Genomic DNA, 27,896 nt, shown 5'->3' with positions numbered 1-27,896 from the left:
AAACACCTACTGCATGACAAATACAGAAAGAGAGGAGGCACATAAAAGGGGAAATGGCAAAGGCAACAGGGAGATGCCTGAAACATCTTCAAACAAACTGTCGAAAAATAAATAAAACAAATAAGTTAACACAAAAATTAAAAAATCATAATAGAAAATAAATAGATAAATTAAAAAAAAATCTTTTTTTTTTTTTAAACACATTGAAGAGAAAAGAGGTAAGCGGGCTGTACTTCACTTCACAGCACAGCTTGGCAGTACTGTACGGTCTTCAGTTCTGGTGAGAGATGCAGCTCTTGCGTGGCACTGAGCCCATTCTGTAACTGTGGGTGGTCCAGATGGAGTCATAGTCTGAGTCCTCCGAAAGGTCAGAGGTCAGTTCTGGCCGGGACACGCTGCTACGGCGGCCCGGCGAGTCCACGCAGGACTGGTCCACGTCGGCCAGCACGTGGTTGTGCATCAGGTCGGTGCCCTGCCAGGCTGGGTGGAGCGGGCGGGGTTGAGAGTGATGTTGCGAATGCAGGAGGAGGAAATGGTGGTCGAGGGAAGACGAGTGACGGCACAGGGAGGGAGGGAGGGAGGGAGGAGGAAGCATACGCAAACACGCAACAAATGGCAAATCATAAAACCAATGGAAGATGCAGGATGAGACGATGGAGAAAATTATAGAAAAACATCAAATAAAAGATGAGGAAAGGATAAACTCAAGGAAAATAATGCCAAAAGTAAAGGAATGGAGGAGAAACAGGAAGAAGAAGAGATACTGTTAGAGGGGTCAGTACAGAATAAAGTTAAAGAAAGGCACTGAGTACAGAATACAGATGCAGCTGGCGCAAAGAGAGCAAGCTCCAGTATGAACCTCTCTTCTTTCGTTTGTATATATGCACGGGTAAGACTTTATTTTTTCTTACTAGAGTTAAGAGTCTGCCTGGTTTTGGCGCTGGTGCAGTATGCCTCGATAACTTTCAGGATTTGGGCGTCTTCTTCCAGAGCAGCTGTGCCTGAGAAAGAGACGGTGCCAGGAAAAAGCACATTTAATTCACATGCTAATGTCTTTGTTCTCCCACTATGAAAGAAATAGGAAGACTGATACCGCTTTCTTAGCCGTCTAGTGAGTAAAATGTAAGGAGAGAACAAGCTATTAGTTTAGCAGCACTGTTTAATCTATAAGGAAAAGGAGGTATACACAACAATATGCAGTTTTCCGTAGAGTCAGGCTGCGATTCAGCCATTTCTTAAATGTCAAACTATTACTTTTTATGGAGGAAAAAAAGACTCCAAGCATATGACAATAAAAGACTTTACACATACTCTTCCTCAAGGCAAATTCCTCTTCCGACTGTTTCCGCTCAGGTTTGCGCTTGGGAAGAAGTTTCTTCACACTCTTAGGACTTTTACTAAGATCCTGCACATGAAGGACAAAAGGTAGAATACTTTATAAACAGGCTATATTAATTTTAAAAAAGGATCGTTATTCATTTCACTAGCACATACATTTTCTTAGCATTAGGATTACATGGTTTTATCATAAGCAACGTAAATCAGCTTTACCTCCTTGTAACAGAGGGCGGCAGAGGGCCGTAGCGGGGGTGCAGGTCGCAGGCAGCTCAGGCTCCATGGTTTGGGGGTATTTGGTGGTTCCAGTGGGCCCCACATCATGGTGTTGTGAGGTGTCCCATGGGAGGATGGGTGAGGCAGGGTGTGGTAGGTAGGAGCCACTGTCAAAGCCCTGTTCTCAGCATGTCGGGATGGGGTGAGAGGGTGAGATGGGAGCTGAGGGGGACGAGAAGCAACAAGGTGAGTGTGTTATACAATGAATATGTAGCTTGCAAAGAAGAACAATAAATGAATGGATTTACTATTCATTTGTTTGGCGCTTACAAAAAGGTGTTTTTGTTGTTTCATACATGAGAATAGCAAACAAGCAACACAACAAAAAGCATTAAAAATACTAATGTTTAATTTTTACCCCTGTTCCAAATTATTTGTATCTTTTAGAGGCCTCGGTATCTATCAAGACAACTGTTTACAGTGCAGGACACCCAGGGCGTTCCCGATGTTTCTATAATGTGAGGCAATAAATGCAAGCTATGTTGATTTTTAGAGAATTTCTGGGGGCTATAAATTGAGGGGAGTTGTTTAAAAAAAGAACGATCAGGTCATGGTCAGAAGCAGCACATGTGCCATGGGTAAGAAGAAATAAATAAGTGAGGAGCTCAGGTCACACATTGTGAGAGTTCAAAGGATGGCGTGGGCTACAAAGGCCATGACCAAGCAATGGCAGATGCCTGCAGCCACAGCCCAGAGGATCAGTAATAGGTACAATTCCACACAGTCAAGGTCCAAAGGAATAAGTAGACTTGGGTCAAATAGTAAACCCAAGATGATGCCCCTTCTGACAAGAAAAGTGTTACGTGAGGCCAACAGTAACCCACATGTCACAACCAAGGCGAACCTACAGAAAACAGATTTCAAAACAGACACTGCTCTTCGGGAGCAGAGGTGTGGTGAAAGAAAGGTGAAGCGTTCAACCCAAAAACAAGTTCCCAGCAGTCAAATGCTGAGGTGTGAGTATAATGCACTGGTGTTGTTTTGAAATAGGACGTGTCTATCTAGACTCTCAATGAAAGCATAAGCAAGGCTACCGAAAAACTTGGACTTGAGCAGCAATGAACCTTCCAACAAGATAACGATTCAAAACACAGAGCCAAATTATTCAAGAAATGACAAAAAAAATGGATGCCTTGGAGTGACACACCCAGAGCTCCGGCCTGAACACTACTGAGAATTTGTGGACAGAGCTACAGGTCATGTGAAAGAACCCCTCAAACCTTAGGAACCTGGAGAAATTAACTAAAGAGGGGTGGGCATAAACATGGTTACTGCTGTCATAATTAAATAATCATGACACCAAACAACTGAGCGGGAAACGTGTAATTCATGCTGGACTGAGCACTGCAGACTGACAAATGTCATGGATAAATGTTCAGCTGTCTTCAGGCTGTCTTAAGACACAAAATGCCTCCTTCAAGTAAACTAAATGTTTACAGCGTCTTATTTTGCGTCTGGTCACCACAGCTCATCACCTGCATTCACCTCACCTTATCCCTAGCATCCTCTTCTGTCACAACAACCCTCTGCATGTCCTCTCCTTTACTACATCCACAAAGCTTCTCTGCAGAAACTGTGCAGAAAGTTCTTTCCCTCCTGTTTGGCAGCTTCATATTCATATTTGAACCAGATATGGTATATCACGCTTCCACAGTGAGTGTCCAGAGATCTGCTCCTGGTTGGACATGCTAAAACTCCACTACATACATCTGTGAAACAGCCCTATATATGGCATTTATCTCATTTCACAGTGGTGTCACGAACATGCACAGGGGTACACCAAAACTAAAATTATATCAATTTGTTTGTTCCAAGGATAAATGCTAAATATTATGCATTTTTTAAAGTTAATTTCAGTAAATGCAATTGTGTATTGTGACAATTCCAGTAAAAGAAATCAGCCACTTCATGTGGGTTTACATCATCATTTGAGGTGATTGCTAGACATTATATGTATAATGTACTGTAATTAAAGGGCGCAGTCAGTGAGAAATCAATATATTCAATGAATAGAAAGAAAATGATCTACACGTGGGTATGTAATCACTGAGTTCTGACCGTGTGGCAGGGAACAGTGAGTGGTTTGTGGCTGGGCGCTGTGGCTGCAGTGTGTTTGATTTGTCTGGTCAGGTGTTCCACCCAGTCCTGCAGGTCCTGCTGGTTGGTGCAGATCACCAGGAGACGGTCAAACATTGTGCCTACAGGAACAGGGACAGTATTGTTTAAGGTGTTAATGAAAATCCACAGGAATGAGTCAGCATCTTGCTTGTAAAACGTGCCCTTACCATTGAGCTCGAAAGCATTTTTATGGGCTTCACAGTCTTCTAGTTGGGTTACTGCCATGCCTGCCAGGGGCAATTTTCCCTGGAGAGCGAAATAACCACATCAGACACATGACATGCAAGAAAACAAATAAAATAAATAAATGATTGATTTTTTATTTATTTTATATATAAATAAATGAGACTACTGACCTGGAATATGAAGCCACTCATCCTGGGGCTGGCAGACAGCATGAGGAGGATGTGGGGGAAGAGCATGAGGTAACGCTCATTTTTCTCCTAAAGCAGAAAATGTAGAGAGTATGAGTGAGCATTTTTTGGACAAATAGGAAGCCTTTAGCTTGTATAGCCCACTTCAAAGTCTACAGATGAACAGATGGCTCCAGCAGCAAAGGTTAGGCAGGTATAAACAGTAACTGTTTTTAGCTTTAATTTAAATTTTGCGAGTTTTGGGACACATTCCTTTACCACTGACTTAAACTTTAACAGTAATTATTTTGACTCTTTGAATTGAACTAACTATTTGTACTATGTGTACAAAAGACTACAATTTATGCACTTTGATATCATATTTATAGGAAGCGAATATTGCAGCAGTTTATAGCAGAGCGAAGTATAGATGAAGGAGCCGAATAAATACCTCTGACAGCTGACTCTGGACCAAGACCTGGCTCATGTAGATCACAGAGCCTAAGGTTTTGATGTCATCCCCCTCCCACAGCCGGATGGATTCTGTAAGAATCTGCAGCTCCAGCTCCTTTCGTTTCCGCACCTCCTGGCACTGAGCCTGGCGTGAAAGAGACAGACGACTGTTTCAAAACCCTTTCTTAAGCCATTTCATTTCATAGAAAGTCTGGTTACGTGCTGTGTCCGTCTGGAGAGGAGGAGAGTTCAGCTTACCGACAGACTTTTGAAAGACGTCATGCACTTCTGGATGTCTGGTCTGTCTGGGTGATTCTCCTAAAAAGGGCAGACACGTTATACATTTAACAAGAAAAGCTAAACACAGGAGCTCAAGAAGGATGGATATACAGAGACACACACACCTCCATGTGTCTCTCGAGCTCTTTAAGTAGTGTGGGGTATTTGTCCAGTCTCATAAAGGGTTTACTGAGGCCTGTGGTCAGGGTGAGGATCCCGGGACTGACAGCACCGCGCCCTTCCATAAACTCTCCCAATACTTCACTGCAAGAGAACCAAAGAGAAACAAAACATTTAAGCTACACCACAAACAGCATCATCACAGGGTGTGCACGCAACACATAAGTTGGCTTTGTCAGTCATTTAATAGTTTTAAGAACCACTGAAGGTCAAACCGTCCTAATTGGTATTCTGATTGTGCTACTCACCCCTGCTGCCTTCATAAGGAGGCATATGGAGGCAGCTAGGGATTGCAAGTACCTATTATTTTCCATTATCAATCAATCTGTACATTATTTTATCAAAAATCTGACTAATCTGACTGACAATTAATCTCTGGCTCTCTTCCACAGCATGTCTTTTATCCCGTCTTCCTTCTCTCACCACAACCGGTCGCAGCAGATGGCCCCGCCCCTCCCTGAGCCTGGTTCTGCCGGAGGTTCCTTCCTGTTAAAAGGGAGTTTTTCCTTCCCACTGTCGCCAAAGTGCTTGCTCATAGGGGGTCATATGATTGTTGGGTTTTTCTCTGTATTTATTATTGTGCAATCTACTGTACAAGATAAAGCGCCTTGAGGCGACTGTTGTTGTGATTTGGCGCTGTATAAATAAAATTGAATTGAAATGAATTCATCAATGCTCTGTAAAATGTCAGAAAATCTCGACTATTCCTCTCACTGTGACTTAAAGCCCAAAGTGAGATGTTCACTTAGATCCATAATTTGTTGAACAAAGATACTTTTTTTGGTAATATTGCCTCTGTTCACTACCACAGAGGACTTCATCAAACATAAAACAATGTGTCAATATGTTAAATGATTTTAGCTATTTTTATACACAGTCCTCCACTTTCAAAAGCTAAAAACAAATTTTACCATTTAAAATTTTGTAAAACCCAGTTTTAAAAAATCCCAGCTCTCATAGATACCTTGGCAACCCATAGACAGGTTGCCAAGCTGACACAGGGCTAACACAGAGAGACCATATACAGACAACCACTTGCACTTATGGGCAAAATAAGACTCATCAATTAACCTAACCCCACTACCTGAATGACTACGAGAACCCACCCAGAGAGAACCCCTGCCAGACACGGACACGGGGAGAACATCTGAAAGCCCAGACCAGATGGTGGAGTCGAACTCAGAACCTTCTTGCAGTGAGGCAACAGTGCTGCCCACTTTATAAAGTCCGTATTTTGTTTTTGAAATTGGCTCATATGGTATAAATTTGAAAATCCTTAGTGAGTTATCACATTCACAAGATTTGTTTTTAGAAAACCTGACCTCTTACCTAGACTTTGAGGTCGAGGTCACTGAGTTTCAAATTTGTTCAAGGTTTTTTAATAGATGCACCTATGGTATCAATTTGATATCCTATATCGCCTCATTCGACTTATTGTGTTTATGTAACAACATTACATCCATCAGCCTCTCAGACTGAGGGGTGAAAATGATAAATAACACACTGCCTTTTCAGCACCTTCATATGTACAGCATTTGTTACAATCCATCCAGGCAGTAACGTTAGAAAACCTATAGACACGTTTAGAATGACGGATAATTCAATAAGTATCTACAAGGCTGACAAACTTCATATTTCAGATGCATCTCAGGTGAGCTTCTACAGCTCACTCGAGATAATCTCTCTCAATTTTCTGTCCTCTAGAGGTCCTCGCAGCTCCTTTAAATTTCATGTTACTAAGACTGCTGAGCAAAATTTACATTCAGCCCATCACCTCCAGATAGAGTTTGTGCTAATGCGTCAGACACATGAGTGAAAGAGAATACTGCACTTCCTCTTCTGTTAAAGCACAATCTGTCCAAACACTGATGGAGCATTAAACTGTTACCTGTGTGGCCATTCTTGTTGTTCTTGGATCTGCTTACTTTGCTAATGGCTATCTTCTGGTCACTTGTTTTAATAACTAGCTGACATGCATCAGGTGAAATTAAGCCATCTCACAAACTTAATGGTTCAGTGTATCCCACCTTAAGCCTCTTACGATGTCCCCTCTGTAATTTGCTACTGCAAATACATTAAATAAAAAAAACCCCATCTCAACAGCAGTGTGTGTAACATGGAATATCGACTGGACAGTGATGATGACAGTGACAAGCCTAAACGAGAGGAAGCTAAGACCACATTTAACATCAACAAGATGACGAGCCCCATTTCCTTTGTTAACACGGTCATTTGTACGACCTGCTGTGCCACGTGTGGGAAAGGCTGGCGACACTGTTTAATGATACTAATTACAGCTGATGTGAGCATACCCGTATTGGGTGAGTACATTAACTGCAGAGGGATGGTTCGAGCAGTAACCAACATAGAGAGCCTTCATCTGTGGCATGTGCTTAAGGAAGAAGCTGCCCACCCTTTGTTGGCTTTCTGGAAGCCTAAACAGATAAAAAGAAAAAAATAGGATCACAGAAGGTCAAAATACACCTATATTAACTCTCCTACACTAGGAAGAGGCTATATGCACATATGCAGTGTAATTCCGTAAATTTCCATAGTCTAAGTACAGTCTAGCCCAATATCCCTGTAGTACATGCAGTCCAACACTAGATGTCCCTCTGTGTATTGAGAAACAGTGAAGATGCTGCTGCAGTGGGGCTGTGTGTGCTGGGAGGGACTAACTTGGTGCACTCCTCCAGTGATTGGACGAGCATCTGCTGGAAGGTGCTGATCTCTTCCAGGTTTCCCAGAATCAGAGCCACATCTGAGCTGCTCAGTCTGGAAGACAAAGTGATGAAGTGTGGAGATTAGTAAAAAATTATTCAGTAACATGTACATGTAAGCCAAGGACTTCTGCCCACTTAGTCCTTTAGATTATGCAAAAAAACCAAAAACAAACAATTCACGTTAATTTTATGCATTTCAAAAGAATTGCATGTAAAGTCGCATTATGTCTAAGTGAGTCATACTTTTCAATATTCTGAAGAGGTCGCAGGTAGTTCATCAGGAGACTCTGAAGGTCCTTGGAATATTCAGTCTCGGTTTCTAAAATGTTCTGTAACACCTAAAAATAAAGAGGAGAGAAATTAAATTATTATCTATAATAACAGACTTGTTATAGTCATTTAGAACGGCTATAACACTCATTCTGAAAATCTAAATATTTGTCTGCTTTCTAGTGCACACCAACATACAAGATTAAAATGTGAATGTAAACACAGTGTATCAATTACTTTCACAATTTCTGACAAGGTAATTAATAACACAAGAACAGAAGATGCATACATAATTTGATCTTCAACAATAAATAAATAAATAAAAACATAACTTTGGGTTCAGTGCTGACCTCCAGCATTACATTTATAAATGGATTACAATGCAAAATATTTAGAACTCCAATAAAGGGGCAGTTTTTTTAAAATAAAATCAGTAAAAAAAAATTTATACTCATTTAATGCAGTCGGTTGTACATAATCAGCCACAAGACACACAGATACAGATAACCACACACAGAGTAGCTACTATGTGATAAAGATGCAGTGTGAGAAAACAATTTTGCCCATCATGCAGCTGTGATCACAGATGCATGAAAGGCAAAATAACTGAGAGGACAGCTTCTTTCAGTGAAGATCATTAACAGATGGAAAAAAGCAAAGACCCAGACAAAAACAGAAAGACGTGAAACAAGAAAAGCCAAAGATAGTAACCACAGAGATGCATGGAGGAAAAAAACACTAACAGGAGAAAGCAAAAAAAAAAAAACCCCCAAAAAACTGTTAAGTTGCTTGCTTACCAAATTATAGTACGTCTTGCTGATTGCAGATGTGTCAAAGCCTTTAGGTGGGCTCTTAAGGGTGCCAGACTTGGGGGACACTTGTTTGTCTACAATCAGAAGGGAAACAAATGATTTGATGCAAGTACTCATACACTGAACCCATTTTGAATTCAGTATTAAACAAACCTCATCAACAAGCCAGTTTCTCTACCAACAGTTTATAAATCACTGCACTTTATTAGGTACACCGCTACAGATAGGTTGGACCCCCTTATCTATTCAGAAGTGCCTTAATTCTTCGTGGCTCAGATTCAAAGTGCTGGAATCATCACAGATGCTGCAGATTCTAACTGTAGCCTTTGAGTACAGCAAACTCACCGTCATATTTAAGAAACCAGTTTAAGCTGATTTGAGCCTCGCCACATGGCACGTTATCCTGCTGAAAAGCAGCCATGAGGAGATGTGCACAAAAAGGATGGATGCATACTGTCAGCAACAATACTCGGTTAGCCTGTAGTGTTTAAATTACGCTCAACTAACCGTGCCAAGGAAAGATTTCCCCCATCGCTACACCATCAGCAGCCTGAAACATTGATACATTGGTAGGATGGATCTATGGTTTCATGTTTTTTTTTGTCCTCATCATCTGAATTTAGCAGCAGAAATCGAGACTCATCTGACCACGCAATATTTCTCTAATCTTATGTTGCAGTTTTCAGCATGTGTGAATTGTAGCCTCAGTTTCCTGTTCATAGCTGACAATAGTGGCACCCATGTGGTCTTCTGCTGCTGTAGCCCATCTGCTATAATGTTTGATATGTTGTGTAATGTTATGGTTATCCTTGGCTGTAACATGTGGTTATTTGAGTTATTGTTGCCGTGGTATCAGCTTGAAGGATGCTCCTCTAAAGTGTGGCATCAACAAGACATTTTCTCCTAAAGAACTGTCGCTGACTGGACTCTGTAAACCCGAGAGATGGTTGTGTGGGAAAATCCCAGTAGATCAGCAGTTTTTGAAATACTCTGACCAGGCCATCTGGCACTAACAACCCTGCCACATTCAGTGTCACTTGAGGCACCTTTCTTCCCCAGTCTGATACTCAGTTTGAACTTCAGTGGGTTGTCTTGACCCTTTCTAATTGCCATGTGATTGGCTGCATGCTGCACGGCCATGAAGCATTTCATGAAATCCAACTTTTTGACAGCTGATTTGAAATAAATGAAATATTACAAACGCTTAGGCATCATTATAATAAAGAAGATGCATAAAAAGAAAAGTGATTAAATCTCTGAAGGAAATGCACTTTAAGTGGCTGTTGCAGTGCGTGTTTACTAAGATCTTTTACAGCACTTATAAAGTAACATAATGAGTTCCTTTATCAGTAATAAAACTACAATCCCTCCTCACTGCCTTAATACCACATCTCAGTAAATGCTTTCTAAAAGACTTCAGACACCACTAAAAATATAAGTTGTTTATACAGAAACCATTGGGCATAAATTTATTTATTCCTTAGGTAAATAAAGAAAACAACCCAAGCCAATTAACCGCCATGTTTTGGGTTACAGTGCAAGCAGAGTCATTTAAACTCCCACCAAGGTTAAACTATTCGAAATACGAGACACGAAGGACAGCGCACTTCCCTTGGCTTCAAGTTTCCGAACCACAATTTTAGCTTGTTAAAATGAACCCTTCATGCAGAGAAAGCACGTCTTGTGTTACTCGAAAACGTCTTCACAGTTGCAGCACTGTGTCACTGGCATCTCGACACAAGCGGGAAAAACAAAAGACCGCAGCAGATGTGGCACTACATTACTGTCAGGCGGAAAGATGGTGACAAAGGCAGCTGTGAAGCTGTGCACTGGTAGGCAAACGGTGAGTGTGACAGAGATTTCTCTTTAGTATACTATTTTCCACAAAGGCATGCAGGGGCAGGGGATTTATTTAGAAATACGTGGACTGAAGGATGCAACTGCCAATTTTTTATGTTGTAACAAACACAGTGTGATGAATCACTACACTAAGGTATTAATATCTTGGTCTAGTGAGTCCAATTTTGGAAATAGCATGAGTGTGTCTCTAAATGTGAAATTTGTTTCAGAAATTCGACCAGTTAGTTATTAAAAGCACATCAGGAAGTTCTGCGTCTCCCATAAATTCTTAATCAGACCCTGTTAATCACTCATACCTACCGGAGCCCTTGACCTCACGCACATAGTTGCTAGGAAACCAGCCAGTCTTGCCATTAAGCGTCCCTTCCCACCAGCCGCCCTCCTCCTGACGAGTTACGCTGATGAAATCGCCCTTAGCAAAGGTGAGCTCATCCTCGTTGGTCTGCTGGAAGTTGAAACGCGCCTTCACCAGCAGCTGCTGTCCGCTGTTCTCTGACATGTCCTGGCGAAAGAGGCGGGAGCGTCAGCAAGGCGGAGGAGAAGCCAACGGAAATGGAAATAGGATTTGTAACCACTACTGTACAGTAAATCTTACCATCTACAACTATTGAAGTCTTTGCTTTGATTTAACTGAAATGTGATAAACTGATTATTGCTATTAATATGTTGTGACAGACAGGACGACCTGAACTGGTGCAAAATGATGGATTTAAGTGAGAGACAGTTCCTGCAGCATAAACCTGAAACTTTTACAGTTCTGGTGATAATTTCTATTCATTAAGTCTCCTACTTCTTAGAAATTTATGAGACACTGACATAAAATTTAGACACTTGCTGAACAAGTGTCTAAAAAAAAAGCTTCTGTGATTTGCCATACCTCGGGTGATGAACTTCATTATAAAGGTTACTCTCCTGGCACTGATCAAATCCCCAAAAACTTCTCTATTCATCATCATTATCATCATCAAATACTCGATTTTTAGACTAATTGGATTTTTCTTCCAGGACTATGTTCCCTTTATGCTTTAAAATGGCTTAGGTGTAACTGTACGCCTCTTTCCGTATATGAGGATGACATGCAAATTTGCTGCTGCCTCCATCTCCACCAACCCCTGAGTCATTTGCCTGCAGCAAACTCTGCTCAGGCACTATAAAAGCACTTTTCACAATGGCAGCATGTAATACTGGAGTCATGTGTTTGGACCAGAAACCAGTGAGCAGAAAAAAAGAATAAGAACAGACTGTTTGTGAGACATCAGAAGTTAAATGTTAAGTGTTTTATTTATGTTCTCTACAGTGTTAGAGCTGTAATGATAGATAACATATGCCTTTGACTCATATCCACCTAATCTGTGTCAATACGGGGCAGAAGCACGTGTTGACCTTACCAGGCTGCGAAACTGGTTCTGCAGCAGCTTGGAGGATCGGCCCAGTGAAGCCTGAGAGGACAGCGACTCGAACGACTTGATGCGGTGGGCTGAAGAGTGTCGGGCGCACACCGAATCGCTGCCCACACCGATATCTGCGCAAGAGCGGGGAAATATAAATCAGTCTCATGACCACTCCCACGTCCATAATGACACTCTCACTCATGCACTGCACATTTTTAACTGACCTGCAGTCACTTTATTCAGAGTAACCAAACTGCTGAGCACTTTGGAGAAGTTCAGTCCCAGCAGCAGGTCACTGGCCTCGAATGGCTGCGGGTGAGAGACAAAGAACATGAGCCTGACAGTCCCAGCGATGACAACACCGAGCAATCAGTCAGTAACAGTCAGCTGAATAATGTACATTACAAACACTATTGAAAAACACAGAGGGGATAAGACTCACAATATTGATGATTTTTCATTATTAGAAGCCAAACCATACAGGATACAGAGTAACACAGAGGCCGTTATTTCGCGAGTTAAAACTTTTTAAGAATAAACTTGTTCTACTGTTAAAACAGTTCTGCCTAACTCGGCTCGTTTTAGCAGAGTGCCTTCTGGTGGATAAACTTTGCAACGACGGCACTCATAACATAGCTGAAGGGTGTTTCTCACATCTCTTTACTTTTTTATAGATTGTCATTTCACTAGCTGGGACCACATCCTCAATTAGGTTGGACAGCATTCCTAGTAGATAATGGCAGATGGCGTAAGCATGAATTGAGGCCGCAATTTGGGGAAGGGCTCGGAGGGGACTGGCGGTGGCTCCTGAGCAGATCCCCATCTACTAACTGTAATGAGAAGTCAATGAATTGAAAAAGGGAAGCAGGGTGGGACAGAAAAATGGGAACAAACAGGCTGTAGTGCCGGGGGATCATACATAGACAGACAACCAGAAGGGGAGTGTATGAGGTGTAATTATTATCTTATCAGCTGTTATAAATGCAGACACCACTTTCGCCAAATAGCTAATATTGGTATTTTCATTATTGTTAGCAAAAAAAAAAAAAAAAATCACAAAAAGATAATTTTCTTTATATAGAAATATTTTTTCATTTTCAGCCATTCCAGCCATCGATATTCTTAACTGTTTTTCCCTTCAGGGTCATGGGTGGGCTGGAAGCTCTCCCAGCTCAGTGGCTAAGAGCCAAGAGAGGCTGCTAGTTCATCACAGGGCGAACACATAGAGACAGACAGCCATTCACATTCACATCTATGGCCGATTTAGAATCACCAGTTAACCTAATTTGCTTGTCTGTGACCTGCGGGAGGAAGCCTGAGTATCCAGAGAGAACTCGGGTAGGCTGAGAGAAAAGGCAAACTCCACCGAGCAAGGCTTCATTCGGCTGAGGGATTTGAACCCATAACCGTCTCTGTGAGGACATGATGCTAACCGCTGCAGTGTCCCATCCTTTCATTTTGATCATTTTCACACATCAACTCCTTAATGTGTGGGCTGCAGTACATTTGTGAAAATGGCTCAAGTGACAGAAACTGCAAACCTTGCATTTGAAATACATGCGCAGGGCACATAATGTTGTTTACAACATTTTCAATCAGAATTCCTCAGGCTAGTGTGAAGTCTTCTGTGTGAGTGACGTTTACTAAAAAACTAGAGCATCTAACTGTTTTGGAAAATGACATGAGCTGAATACGTCTTTGACCTCGTTTGTTATACATCCTTTATTCAATCTGGTAATTTCAAGGAAATATAAGTGTAAATGAAACAGAATGAATATAAACAGAAGAATCAGAAGACTGATGTGATAAGTATCCCTTATTTGGCTCTTTTCATGGATTTGGTGACAACAACAACAAAAAAACACTGTCTGTCCCACCACCACCCTGACACTGGCCTCTCTAGTATGAATGGCAGTGACTGTATCTCTGTTAATGACTTAGGCTATCTCTTCCTGTGCAATGCCTCCAAGTGATTAGTTACTCTCGCTTCGGTAGCACCGAGGAAGAGCGACTGTGAGATACGAGTCTCTTTCATCTTCCGCTCTGATTGTAGACATGTCCTCAGGGAAAATGTGAATGACTGTTTGAGTGAGTGGTGTGGAACATAGAGTATGTAGGTGTTTGTGTGCTTGTGATTAAAAGCTACAAGACTCGCTGCCATCGCGAAGCACCCTCATCCCCACTTGTCTAATATCTTAAGATTCAGTTTTAGACCCTTAAGAGTTCTTCTTCAGTTTTAACAGCAGCTTTTGCTTCACAATGAAACATGACGAATTATGTATATTAAAGATTTTTGCACGGCGATCATTAACATGACTAACGTGACGAGCTCCGACTTGTCTGCTGAGCCTCAGCATCATAGCCGGGTAATGATCCCCGCAGGCTGAAACAATGGTCCAACACCCTCCTGTGACTCAGCACGCTACAGCAGTGATACACTTGCTCCCATACTGTCACAGCTGAGGAAATGAGCAGTTATCTGCACAGGATGATACAACAACCTGGACCATATATACTACAGGCAATATGAGACTGAAGGAAGAGTCGAAACAGCAGATTATATCAAAACAAATCAACACCGAAACAAAACTCTGAACCAAAAGCGTTGACTTTTAAAGGCGTTCATATTAGGTGGACAGCGTTTGAGATGTGGTAAACTTACATGGCAAGGCAGCTAGGCAGTTTCCTGTATGGCAAAACAGCAACAAACAACTCTTCACTGGCCAAGTCAGTCAGCTGATCTCAATCCAGCTGATCATGTGTTTGAGTTCATGAAGACTGCACTGAGGACAAAAGGCCCCTGACAAAGAAGTCAAGCTTACAGACCAACAAGAGAGTTTTTAAAATCTTATTAGCTACTTTAGCCTTGCAGATTCATGGTGGTTACAGCAAATTGAAGGCTTTAAATAGCATGATAAATGCCTTTTTTAAAGATCTCAATCGCTTTTAGTGCCTTAGAACTGTTAGAGAATTTTTTAAAAATAAAAGATACTGGTTCATCTGATTTAGTTGCAGGTAGGTAAAAGTTCTTTTTTGGCTGACTAACAAGGCTGAAGACAAGAAAATCTTTTACTCCTGTTTTTCTTCCTAAAGATAAACAAATAAAGCATGAAAACTGTTGTAGATGTACTTTTTTGCTCATCAGTTAATCTACTAATTGTAGCAACTTTATACAAAAGCATGCAAAATCAAATCGAGCCTGCCACAGCTCTGTACAAGTGGCAGATATCAGCGCTAGTCAGCATCTAAACATCACCGAAATCAGTTTATCAGATCAGCGTAGCCTACAGACTGTATAGAAAAGATGAGCAAAGCCACTGTAACTTCACCCATTTTGATGCCTTGACTGGAGAGTGTTACCCAATTGGTGTTTTGAAACCAGACATCACAAACGAGGAGTGGAGCTGTCTGAGTAAGACTGCATAATCAATTCTGACTCTAATGGGAACAATAGTTTACGAAATCATCATCATGTTTGTCTTAAGAAGTAAGATTAGCATTTGAACCCATAATGTCATCAGGAAAGTGTTTGCAGAGATGACAGATCAATGGATCTAAGGGTTGTTTAACTATAAACTAACCAGAGTCACCACACCCCGTCGGCCACTACAGAGGATCCAGGTTTAAAGCCCTCGCGCTTTGTCTTCGCGTTTCACACCCAAACGCTGTGTCCATCATTTATATTCAGTCTGTGGCCAACACTAGCAACCATAGACCGTTTGACAGACACCTGGTGCCAAGTAACAATTATAAAATAGTAGCATTTACTCCTAAGGCCAACAACAACACAAATACAATTAAGTTCAGTTCACTGATATGAATTAGTTTTGGCAAATCCTAGCAGACAGGTAGCAGCTGTTAACACCCCTATTAATGCAAGCTTTTAAGACATCAGTTATAGGGACATAAAACGTTTTTTGTAGCTGGTCTTAAACATGTTTATTTCTGCTATAAATAGATGTCTCAACATGGGAGTCTATAACTTTCTTTTTTCAACAGCCTTCAGTGGTCATTTGAGGAATTTTTGCCACTTCACGGGTTTCATTTTTCAGCCCAGGAGGTTGCCACTTGGTGTAGACAGGTGGATTTGTTATTAGTCTCAGGGTTGGCATAGTGTTACTATTCCAGTGGGGCCAGAGGGGTAATGAGAGCTGTACCAACTGTATTTCCTCCTCTACAGCATCATTAAAGGGCCGTATTGCCAAGGTTCTGCTTAGACCCTCAGACAGCTGAGACAACACAGAAATCCACTCAAAATAAAGATCAGGTTAACAAGTCTGATTTTCAACGTTTGCTTTACATTTTCTCGCTTATGACCGTTTTTTAAAAAGACAAAAACCTATTGATTTTCTTTAATGTGGCACAAGAACAAGACGAATTAAAATAAAAAACATTTTTCTCTTCAGCTTTCAACCAAGTAACATTAAACAGAACAAAGCTGAAGCCGCAGCACACTGATATTCTGGAAACCTTAAATAAACCATGCTGGACTCCAGGAAAGCTGCATCTTGAGCTCATCTCTGTGGCAAGCACTCAAAAAGCTGGTAAAAGCAATGATAAATAAGCCTCGCGTGTACTTGCTGATTTTTTCTTAGCATGAAGATTGCAGTTTGATGGCACAGATACATAAAACGCTAAATCCTAAATGCTTTGCCTTTTCCAGATTGTATTTGGGATATCACCACTTCTATAGGAATATGGAACTTTAGGTTTTATCAGGGTGGCTAGATGGGATAAGTTTGCTCTTTCTGAGGGACCACAGGGGTTATGGGAACTCTGATGATTCCCGTGGTCAAACGCATTAATGTTGATGGATCAGTAACAGCAGGTGTCTAAATATCAGACGTGGTCGCAAGCATCTAAGCAGAATTATTAAAAATCAAATCTAAACGACATTGATCCTTGTGAGATATTCCAACCACACATGGGACCGCAGCAAATCTGGGATGTCCCCGCTCAGCCAAGTGTCCAGCTTAACTCTATTTAAAAGAGGTCGGCCAGAACTGCAAGAGCACAGTGCTTTTTTTCCCCCCGTCTTTAACATGCAAGCGCCCACTGCTCTAATCTGCCGTCGGACCAGTTACCTGGGGTCCGAGCCAGCAGTGCTCTGGGCTCTGGATAACATCCATCTTTGCCCTACAGCTGGTGAGCAGTAGGACTCCCATGTCCCAAATTACTGTAATCCTGCTCTCTACAGTTCACTCAAAAAAATTCACATACAGCTGATCACACATGTGCACACGAGGATTGAACATCCTTTTTTCAAAAAACAAAAAAAAAGTGGGATTTGTGAGTGGTGCATCCTCTAGTAAAGTAACAGCCTGACACAAAAGAGTAGATAGGATGAGGACTATACCAGAAAGAAACACAGATCCTTGCTCAGCACTGCTGCCAGGACCTGTCCCTGCAGTCAGCCAAAGCAAACACAGGTCTTTACCAATAAAGCCATGCATGCACTCAGCTTGCTTTACTTGCATTTCATTTGTCCGTTACTACTAAAATGGCATGTTTCACACACTCAAATTGACAGTGCTTTTTCCCCAGCTCCTCCTCTTGTCCTGTAGCTGGAAGATTCACCAGGGAGCAGCAATGCTGATGAACACTGACTTGCATTGTCAGAGTGGGACGGTTCAATGACCCCTCTATGCCCCAGCTGATACACAGACATAAACAGCACTCTGTCCTTAATTTGCAGAAGAGTGGGGTTGGAAATTTCAGTATCCAAAGCTACAAAATTATCCAGATATTTCTACACGGGCCCAGGAGTGAGCTGCTTAATCCGGGGACATGTTAAGACTTTGCACCTTATTATTGTTATTATTATAACGCGTTAATAACTATGTTGGGACAAGACTGGCTTACATAACCATCCCCAGCCTCAGTGACTTGTTTTCAGAGACATGTTTATTAGGTGGCCAGTGTGAAATGGTGGTGAGGGTAAAGCCACGCATGAGCCCGAGGACAAAGCTTTCTGGATTAATCAGACAGCGTAAACATAAGGCGCCTGAGACTGCGCGTGAGGAACGTGGATATTTCCACAGTATCAATGAGAGGCCACCGAGGTGGCTAAAATACTGCACATGCATCCACCTTACGATAAAAAACAAAGCTCTCAGCCGAGCGATGGGTGATTGTTCTCGCTTGCTAATTCACTCCTCCTCCCTCTCTCTGTCAGGGGCTCCGTCCCTCCACTCCATGGACGCATTGTCCATTGTCTCCTCCTGAACATGCAAACTCTACGTTTCAAGCAGCTTCTCTACGTGGTTAAGTGATTGCAATCCCCCCTACACACACCTAAAATAAATCCGAGAGGGTACTCACCTCGACGCGGAAAGCCGTGCAGCCCTTCAGAAACTCTTTTATGTTGCTCAGGCACTCGCCGTCGTTCTTCGGTTCTTGGTAAACCTGAAAAAACGGAAACGCTGGTCAGGACTTCCAGTTCACGCTCGCCTCTCTCACTGCGGTTGCTTTCATTGCCTTAAAAATCTATCTTCTTCTCCTTCTTCTTCTACGACGCGCATTCTACTGTCTCCCGTGTGTGAGCACTGACCGGGCCTGACACTCCGGGAGGCTGAGCACAAACCCCCTCTCAGCGGGGAAGTGGAAGAGAGTGCGGCGTTGGGTCGAGGGAAATGACGTTGACAAATAGGGATGCCCCCCTTCCCCGTCTTCCCCACCCCACCAACTTCTGATGTTGCTTTAGCGTGTGGGTGCACTGGTTTTTATTCCTGTCCCATTTAAATACGTAAAGAAGAAGAATAAAATAAGACAAAAAATAGTGGGCGGTGTCGGGAAGCAAAATATGATTGAATCCAAAGGACTGCAAAATTATGTTGAATCAATAAAATACTCAAAACATGATCATCTTCATGATGATACAGTTCGTTCTACTAACAAAAAATAAATGAAAATAATAAAATAAATTCTATTTTAGCCTACTGATTAATACATTTTATAGATGAAATCAAACTTAGCAGTCCTCTAGGGGGTGAACCACGCAGTCGTGCTTGGTCAAACATATCTGTAGCATTCCTGTACTGCCGTTTCTTTTTATTTGACTTGCAGAGCAATATGAACTTAGCACAAAAAGTAAGGAAATTTGTGTTTAGTTGGAAAGTTTGAAAGCTTGTTGATTTTGCTTAAATGTTGCCATAATTGTGGGGAAAATGTACTTGTGGGTTGAGCAGCAGAGTTGAGTGTGTTGTTGCCCTCGCCAGATCCCCTCTGCCAGTGCCTAACAGCTTATTCTACTATTGGATCTTGTTTGGTGTTGTTTATTGGTCTGGATGATTGAAGTCTAATGAAAACAACACGTGTTGGCAGTTTAACAACTTATTCATTTAACAAACAGGAGCTTCAGTAGCATGTGTAAGAACCATGCACAACCACAACAGCCTGGTACCTCCTCCTCATGCTGATCACCAGCTTTGTCACACGCTGCTGTGGAATGGCATCCCAGCCTTCAACCAGCATTTGTCACAAGTCAGCCACTGTGGCTGTGTTGGTCACTCTGGCAGGAGCAGCACATCCAGGCTGATCCCACAAGTGTTCAGTAGAGTTGAGGTCAGGACTGCAGGCGGGCCATTCCATCCTCTCCACTCCCAAATTCTTGAAGTAGTGTCTGATAAACGTCATCTTGGAGGATAGAGTTTGGCCTCAGACTGTGGGGATGTGGGATTGCTACTGGTTGCAGAATCTCATCTCAAGCTCTCTCCAGTGACCTGGAGGCAGTTTCAAAGGAAACCTTGTTTTTCCATTGAGGGAGTTGCCGCCCCACACAATCACACTGCATACACCAAAAGCTGTTACCCTATTGGTGCATCAATCAGCATAGTGTTCTCCATGTCTTCTCCACATTTTGACCCAATAATCCAAATGCTGAAAGCAGAATATGAACATAACGTTCTTCTACATCCAGGTTCCAGTGCACATGTTGCAGACAAAAGCGCAAATGGGCCTGACAGTGAAAGGCAGGCCTCCTGGCAGCTCAGTGAGACCAGAAATTGTCTAGATGGCGAGTCGTCGGCCATATTGTCCTGCAAACCTAGACTTCAAATCTGTAGAAGACTCCCTATGGTTCCTAGGTGGAGAAAAAAGTCTTCATGTGGTGTCATCTTCTTGGGATACCCATTTGGTAGCCTGTCTTTGACATCCCCCATTATATGGAACTCAGTCTGGAAATGGTAGTAAGATTCACTCCAAATAATGCTGCAACTTGGTTTGGTGAAACATTAGCTTGAAGTTGCCCTTTGGCACAGGTATGCTTGGAGGAGACGGCAACTGACCGCTATAGCAGGGTCCATGCTCACAGGCACTGCCAATCAGGCACCTGTTTGTCAGCACCTGCAATGCCAGAAGCTCAAAATAAGAGTCAGTAGCAAAATACGCTACATACTCAACTCTGCTGCTCAACTCACAAATGCATTTGTCTTATAAATTTGGCACCATTTAAGGGGAAATAAACAGGCCTTCCAGAGGTATAAGGCTTATTGCTAAGGAGCATTGTTACAACAAATAAATCATTGACCAAACTTTATGTTTTAATTTTAAGTTTATCTATATTTCATGATGTAAAAATGTAAAATGACAGCGTATTCAAGGTGAGTACCAGTTCAAGGATCTGGTATATGACTGAAGGTTCCACAGGAAAAAACTCACAACATCAAACACTTCTCATTAATTTTGTAATATGCTTCTTCACAGGATGCTTGTTTATGTTAGAAACTGTAATTTTTCTGAGGTGACTTTTTTTAAAATCAGCTGTTTTCCCAGAGTGGGGGCAGTTAATGCTTGATTATTGGTACTAGTATAAAGCCCTGATATATGCTGTAAAAACACAGTAGACTAAGGAGGGAAATCCCTCTGTGAAACATACTGTAATAGGCTGCAGCTGTATCTAGCGTGTATCTAGTGGCACATCTGGCCACTTTATTAAGTCCACTGGTTGTTATGCAAATATTTAATTAGCCAATCACATGGCAGCAATTTAGTGCCTTAAGGGTGTAAACATAGTCAGGAGGACCTGCTGAAGTTTAATCTGTATATGAGAATGGGAAAGAAAGATGATCTAAGTAACTTTAAATGGGAAACACTAGCTGGTGCCAGAGGAGCTGGTCTATGCGGAGTATTTCATAAACTGTTGATCTGCTGGGATTTTCCCACACAACCATCTCTAATGTTTACAGAGAATGGACAGAAAAACAGAGAAAATATCCAGTGAGTGGCAGTTCTCCGGGAGAAAATATCATGCTGTGCCAGAGGTCAGAGGAGAATGGCCAGACTGCTTCAAACTGTTGGGAGGACAACAGTCACACAAATAACTGCTTATTACAACCAAGGTATGCAGAAGAGCATCTCTGAATGCAACAGACAGTGTACCTTCAGGTAAATGGGCTACAGGAGCAGAAAACCACTTCAGGTGCCAGTTCACATGGGCTCACTAAATATAGAACGTTTGGTCTGATGAAGCTCGACGTTTGTTGTGACGTTCAGATGGTAGGGTCACAACATACAGATCTGTTGCAAATATGTCATGATTTCATGTCAATATGGACAAAAATCTCTGAGGAATGTTTCCAGCACCTTGAATTTGTACCAAGAAGATTTAAGCCAGTTCTGAAGGTGAAAGGGAGGCCAATATGACACTAGCAAGGGGTCCCTATAAATGGCCTGTGAGTGTAGTAACTTTTCTCTCTCGGCCACGCTTCAAGATTTATTAGCACCAAATGAAAATTTCACTTGTGATTGCAGAGCAATACAGATACACCTGCTCATAAGCATAAAATAAGGAAACAGGTATATCAATGGGGAGTCATTGCATGAATGTAAATTAAGTTGTATGTAAATCCACTATGGTGGCTCCCTTGCCTTTGTTCTGTGCAGCTAGTGTGACTGCAGCTGTTAATGGGTGAAATGTATCTTGTTTTTCTCTTGGGCCTTGTAAAATGTTAGCATGGGCTGCAACACAGTGGCAGAGCATGGAAAGGGCTGTCTCCTGTTCACATCTTCAGCTTTTTAGGTAACATCACTAGCAACTATCACGACTGACATATGGCCCAGCTGTGCCACACATTTTGGCATGGCCATACTGTACAGTGCAGCCCAGAATGACAGTGATTGGTCAGCCTGAAATTGTGGTCATAGACACCCTACTTATTAGAAATATTTAAACACATCAAGACAGATAGACAGATAGGTAGATAGGTAGATAGATAGATAGATACAGTATCTTCATTGCATAGTTTAGGTTATTTTTCAAATAAAAATTGTTCCTTGGATAGTGTATATTAATCTTAATAATTTAGCAGACACATGCTGAACGCTGTATTAAAAATTCCTTGTTCACACTTGGCTAATATGTCATTATTGGGTTGGTGCATGTTTTGGTTGAAAAAACGTATTATTATTATTATTATTATTAGTATTATTATTATTATTATTATTATTATTATTATTTCTATTCTATTTCTATTCATTTACAGTTTCAGCTCATCAGATCTGAAAGCGTTTAAGAATTAGCCCGAGAGAAAATACATATTTAACATCTGGTTTTATTTTTTGTTTTCCTTCTATTATTATGAATAACGCTCATTACTCTATGTGGTGCTCACACAAATTATTCATATGCTGGCATACCTGTGGCCAAATAAGTGATACTTTATCACTGCAAGCCTTTACACACACACACACACACACACACACACACAAAAAAACTTCAATGAAAATAAAGAACATTATTATTGTGACAGAAGTAGATTTGACATTATTGAGACCGGCACATTTGCCCACACAGGATTTCACCCATGACCATATAAGGATAGGTAGCCTATTAAAAAAAGAAAAGAAAAAAGGGAGGCTGTCTTTTAACCACCCTCAGATGTTCTCCTGCATGCTTGATGATCAAACATAACCTCCACCCCAGAGTTATATTTGTCATTTTAAGGGAGGAAAATGGAAAAACCCGTATGGCCATTGGCAAGCAAATTTGTTGTTGTGAGGGTGCAGGTATAGCCTCCGGCAGCACATCCTCTTTTGAGGAAAACAAATGGCCTCCTTCAGGTTGTTGCTGAAACCAGCAGACGCTGCTGGTAAACTGACAGACACAAACACTGCGCTGTTTCTTTAAAAAGGGAGAGGGTCTATCGCTGTCTATGCGCCTTTGCAGTCAATGGCGGCCCACTCTTAAGGCAATGGTCTGTGTACAGAAAGCCCCTCATCCCCGGCGGATCAATCGGTGTGCACTATCAAAATACACTGACATACAAGCCGCATCCGCCGGGATTAAAGAGAAAATAAAACAGGTTCTTTCAACGATAGCAAAGATCTGCTGAGTGGTTAGAGCTGCATTAAAAGCATATGTCGAGGCCTTCATTTGAAAGGCTCTAAAGCATCTAACAGCTCCCAAAGAATGACCAGTCTTCCTTTTGCTGTAGTGTTACCTTATTGAGAGCAGATTATTATTGGGTGGTACAAACATCGACCTGTATTTTCCCCCTCCTTTTTTTCTCCTCTTTTTACACGCTGACATACGCGCAACCATAGTACTTCCATCGCAGACAATAACACGGGCTGCCGTGACCTACAAAAGAAATTTCCTCATGGATCAGTGGGCAGAAAGAGAGGCCAGACAACAAACCGCGTCGGTTTCCCTGTGCTGGGCAACGCGGAGACACGCCGACGCGGGCGGGCGGTTGGGGATGCGGAGGAGAGCGGGGAGTGAGTGTCGGCTATTTCCCTACCTTCTCCGTGGACCCCGGGCTGAGCCGCTCCAGGAGTCTACACAAGACCACCCCATCCTTCAGGGAGGTCTGCAGAAATGCTTCAGGATCTGAGATGGTCTTCTTTGGCGATTCCAGCACCCCGAGCGTAATCAACCATGTAACCGTCTGTTCCGCCGAATTCATGTCCAGTCACAGCAGATCCGATTCAACAAAGCGGCTGTGTTTTGGTATCTCAACAGCTCAGCACCCTGGTTACGCTGTCATCTGTGCGTTAGAACAGGAACAGCATTAATCCAACCGTATGATGCATGATATGAGAGAGAGTGTATGTGTGTAGGGTGTGCTGTGGGAAGAAAGGGGGGAAAAACTGTACCTCGGGTAGATGCGGATGACGGCTGGCTTGTGGAAATTCAGCAAGTCTGTTTCCCCCCCTCTAACCTGGAAAGCTGTCAAGTGCGGTTCGCTGTGATGCGTCGAGGCAGTGGACTGCATACATGCGCATCGCAGCCGCCAGCCGCTCGTCTATTGGATGACATCACAGGAGAGGGACAAGCCTGTCCAACCAGTTGTTGGGGCACTTTTATCGTGTCATGAATAGGCTTTTACTGCGTGGCTTTGCATATCCTGCCCTTTCATCCGTTTTTATTATAACCAGGCCACAGGCTATCCGTTGTTATCTGCTGCAAGCTGTGTGTTTTTTGGAGGGTTCTTTTTTTTTTTTTTTTTTTTGGACAGGCCTCAGTTGGAAAAAAGGAGAAGCAGCTGAGCAGACAAGTCGGCTTACTGATCTCCTTTAAAAGACAAGCTCTGAAGAAAGGTAACATAAAATATATTTTGACCGAAGCACCTTCATAACACGGATCTATGTATCCATAAAGACATGTTGCCAAGCTGCTGTATGGACTATTATGGTGTAGCCCTCAATTATGGGGTCAGGATAATATATATAGGAGGTAACATAAAAAAAACAACCAAATAAATAAATAAATAAATAAAAAGTTGTTCTACATAAAAATATGTCTTTTTACATAACTTTTATATTCACTGTAAAATGCTAAACAAAAACAAAAACGAAACACAGATGATTTTAAAATAACAATTTCAGATTAGTCTTCATTGCAATCTTTAAGTGAAACGTGTCTTATGCATACAGGAAGATAAAGCTCATTATCCTTAATGTAGAGCACCAATACCAGATAAACACCAAAAACACACTATTACACAGACACATCAGGTAAAGATGTTGCACAACAGCCCAACCTTCACCCAGCCCTTTCCAAATACGCGCGCGCGCGCACACACACACACACACACACACACACACACGCGTCAATCTTCTACTTTTAAATAGTGTTACCGGTAAAGAAAAAATAGCCCTGTTCTGTTTACAGTTTGGTTCAGTGTAAACAGCACACTGTGAATTTTACCCTGAGGGCATCAGCTCATACTCTTTGTATTTACAGAACGTGGTTTGGGTTACAGGTGTTATTAAGGCTCTGCCTCCTCACCAGCTCCTCAAATAGTCCGAAAATATCTCCCAAAGAGAAGTTGGTGGGGACATTCCAGTTATTCTTCCGGCACCTTTGAAGTTTTGAGAAGAGTTTATTGGAAGAGCTACCGAAAAGAGTTTGTCATCTGCCTCAACAGGTGATAGATTCAGTAGATGCCCTCAGGCAGCTATTCATTCTGAGCCTTTAGAGAAACACACACACTGAGTGATTTGTCAACAAATGTAATCCACCAGATGATCCCGTTTTTACTGAGAATCTAAATAAACGCTGACTTATGTGTCTCATTTTAAAGACTTGCCTAAACCGTTCACACATTCAAAACATATAATTAGGCTCATTAGATGAAGGTAAATTACCTGATCTTAAAAAACATTGAAACTACAAAGAACTCAGACCGAAACATTATCATGCAACCATGTTAATATTAGGTTAGCCATTAGACTGGCTGTGAGGGGGGTTGAAGAAAATGAGCCAAATATGGCATCAAACTGACCAGGAAGAACATAGAAATTTGATTAAATAATGTGTAAATAAGATGCTATTAAACAAGAGAATATTATTTAGCTCTCTCACTTCTTTTGTCCTGCAAAGGCAACAGGGAAAACGTTTAGGAGAGCTCTCATCTTTCCACTGCAACCTGGACTGTAGCAGCGGAGTGCATAAGTTTCCACTTTGGCCACGAGGTGGCGCCCTCTATTCACTGATCTGCTCTAATCTTTTCAGCGTCGCATGGATGCCTTCTGGCTTATGTTATGAGACACCTCTTGGTGGTTTATATGCTGCATGCTACACTAACACGGCGTGAACAAGGTAAGCAAGCAGCCAATTAATAATAACCCCTAAAATATGATTACAACGGCTGCTTCGCCTTCAATGTATAAATTTGAGGCAGCACGGGTATAAGTGCTTCTTAGTTATACTTTTAAAAGAAATAAAAATTTTAAAAAAAGATTTTATTTTAAATTGCGCAACATCTGGAACAAAAGTTATTTACATCAAAACTTTATTAATAACTGTCAACATTTCTAAGTAAGCGTGGGCCAAAATATTGATATGGCAATATAGCCTATCGCTTCCATCTGCAATGCATTACTGATACATGGGTATCCATTATTTTTAATAATACATGTAGGCACTCTAAATGGACTCCCTCGCCAGTTTGATCAGAGCGCAGACTTTATGACTCCTCACGGTGGCATTTGTCAAGTTTATGAAGTGGAGGGATGTTAACAGTGAGGACCAAAAAAAACAGCTGAAACTGTGGGACACAGAGTAACTCTTTACTTACTCTGACAAATTAGAGTAAGTAAGGAGTTGTGTATTTATTCACTGATACATTATAGTGAATAAATACATAATTCCTTCTTTTTTGCCTATTTGGGGTGTTTTGTGTTCTTTTATAGCTGTACAGATATTGTGATGCATGACAGCGTTAAAATGTATCAACTCTCTTTTAATGACTGTATCATTATATCATCATTACCATAAGCAACGTGTCATGATCATTTCCTATATATTCTGTGTTTCCTACCACAATTCCTAACAGTCGGAGGGATTTTTCAGAGTCTTTACTCCAGTGAAATTTTTATTGTTATAAAGCAGCAGTAAATAATTTATTAACTACAAAGGGGGGGAAAGGGAGGCTGGACTGTTAAATCAATTAGATATTGTATTTTAGTTAGTTCAAATTGTGAAATATGAGCACTGTACAAAAATGCACAGACAGTGTAGCTCACCCCGCTTCTGTTCTCCTCACACCTTCGCCATCTCCCTTATTTTGCAGAAAGGAGTGTGTGTGGGTGAACATGTGTACATGCATGCCTGCATGTGCGCACACACATGTGTTGTCAGGAAGGTTGACTCTTGAGGCAAGCTGTGTTCTAAACAGGCAGGCGTTGAGGGATGCCGCTGTACCTTTGAGGTCTTATCACCATGGGCCTGTAACCAAGGGTGCCACTGTGTGGAGACTGGCCCCAGGCATTTCATATCCCTCCATTCCCAGCTCATCTGTACAGTTTCCACTCTGTTCCACAGGCAGATGCTGTACTTTCATTCTCTTTGCCTTTGTGTGCATGCAGAAGGAACCAGAAATAGTTTATGTAATATTAGAATAAACCAGCCAGATACTCAGAGAGGTACTCCCACAGACTTCTCAGATGGACTTAAATAGCTCATTGCTAAAACCACTGGGTTCATTTGGACTCACTTTACACAGAATTTTGCTTACATTATTTGAAAAATGGAAATTATTACAAATAAACTTGGAAAGAACTGTTTATTTATTTGTTTGCGTATTACACGCTAGTTACACTCAGCTGTTGAGTTATTATTAGCATCTTAGCAATTCACTCACTTTTTTGGCTACTGATGAGATATTTCAATGGTTTATCCGTACACTTTTCTAGCAGCTTGAAATGCAGTTTTCCTTTTGATGATGACTTATTCATTTTATGTATTTATGCATTGCTTTGGATTTGTGTCTCACAGCCTATCCATCACTTTAAAGGAACTCCAGTGTTCAAACCTTCTCAGGTCAGCTAAACTATTCTTTCTATGTACATGTTTCAAGGCTACTGGAAAAGTAGCCTGGAAGCATTTTAGTTATCGTATTTGCT

The 27,896-nt window shown here is 41.6% G+C and overlaps 1 protein-coding gene across 3 annotated transcripts in view; it reads right to left on the bottom strand.

The window, feature by feature from the left end:
• Positions 1-24,279, bottom strand: part of arhgef7a (Rho guanine nucleotide exchange factor (GEF) 7a) — a 30,580-nt gene extending 6,301 nt beyond the window's left edge. Inside the window, exons 1-20 of one of the 3 annotated variants that reach the window (XM_031734562.2) lie at positions 24,144-24,279; positions 23,789-24,034; positions 18,372-18,455; positions 12,275-12,359; positions 12,048-12,181; positions 10,960-11,161; positions 8,785-8,873; positions 7,961-8,055; positions 7,674-7,769; positions 7,307-7,429; positions 4,940-5,078; positions 4,794-4,853; positions 4,534-4,680; positions 4,086-4,172; positions 3,897-3,975; positions 3,670-3,809; positions 1,552-1,773; positions 1,312-1,405; positions 912-1,001; positions 301-480 (exon numbers count right to left, since the gene is read on the bottom strand). In XM_031734562.2, coding sequence (XP_031590422.2) covers positions 301-480; positions 912-1,001; positions 1,312-1,405; positions 1,552-1,773; positions 3,670-3,809; positions 3,897-3,975; positions 4,086-4,172; positions 4,534-4,680; positions 4,794-4,853; positions 4,940-5,078; positions 7,307-7,429; positions 7,674-7,769; positions 7,961-8,055; positions 8,785-8,873; positions 10,960-11,161; positions 12,048-12,181; positions 12,275-12,359; positions 18,372-18,455; positions 23,789-23,953 — 2,311 coding nt within the window. In that variant the 5' untranslated portion in view covers positions 23,954-24,034; positions 24,144-24,279. Of the gene's footprint in view, positions 1-300; positions 481-911; positions 1,002-1,311; positions 1,406-1,551; positions 1,774-3,669; positions 3,810-3,896; positions 3,976-4,085; positions 4,173-4,533; positions 4,681-4,793; positions 4,854-4,939; positions 5,079-7,306; positions 7,430-7,673; positions 7,770-7,960; positions 8,056-8,784; positions 8,874-10,959; positions 11,162-12,047; positions 12,182-12,274; positions 12,360-18,371; positions 18,456-23,788; positions 24,035-24,143 lie in introns of those variants that run through there. The other 2 variants (XM_031734560.2, XM_039600330.1) reach the window with 2 other exon arrangements.
• Positions 24,280-27,896: the final 3,617 nt, after the last annotated feature.

Source organism: Oreochromis aureus, linkage group 16 (assembly GCF_013358895.1).
Source record: "Oreochromis aureus strain Israel breed Guangdong linkage group 16, ZZ_aureus, whole genome shotgun sequence".
In the NCBI taxonomy this organism is placed as follows: domain Eukaryota; kingdom Metazoa; phylum Chordata; class Actinopteri; order Cichliformes; family Cichlidae; genus Oreochromis; species Oreochromis aureus.
The sequence above is the reverse complement of the archived record's forward strand: the minus strand, read 5'-3'. Positions and strand labels throughout refer to the sequence as shown.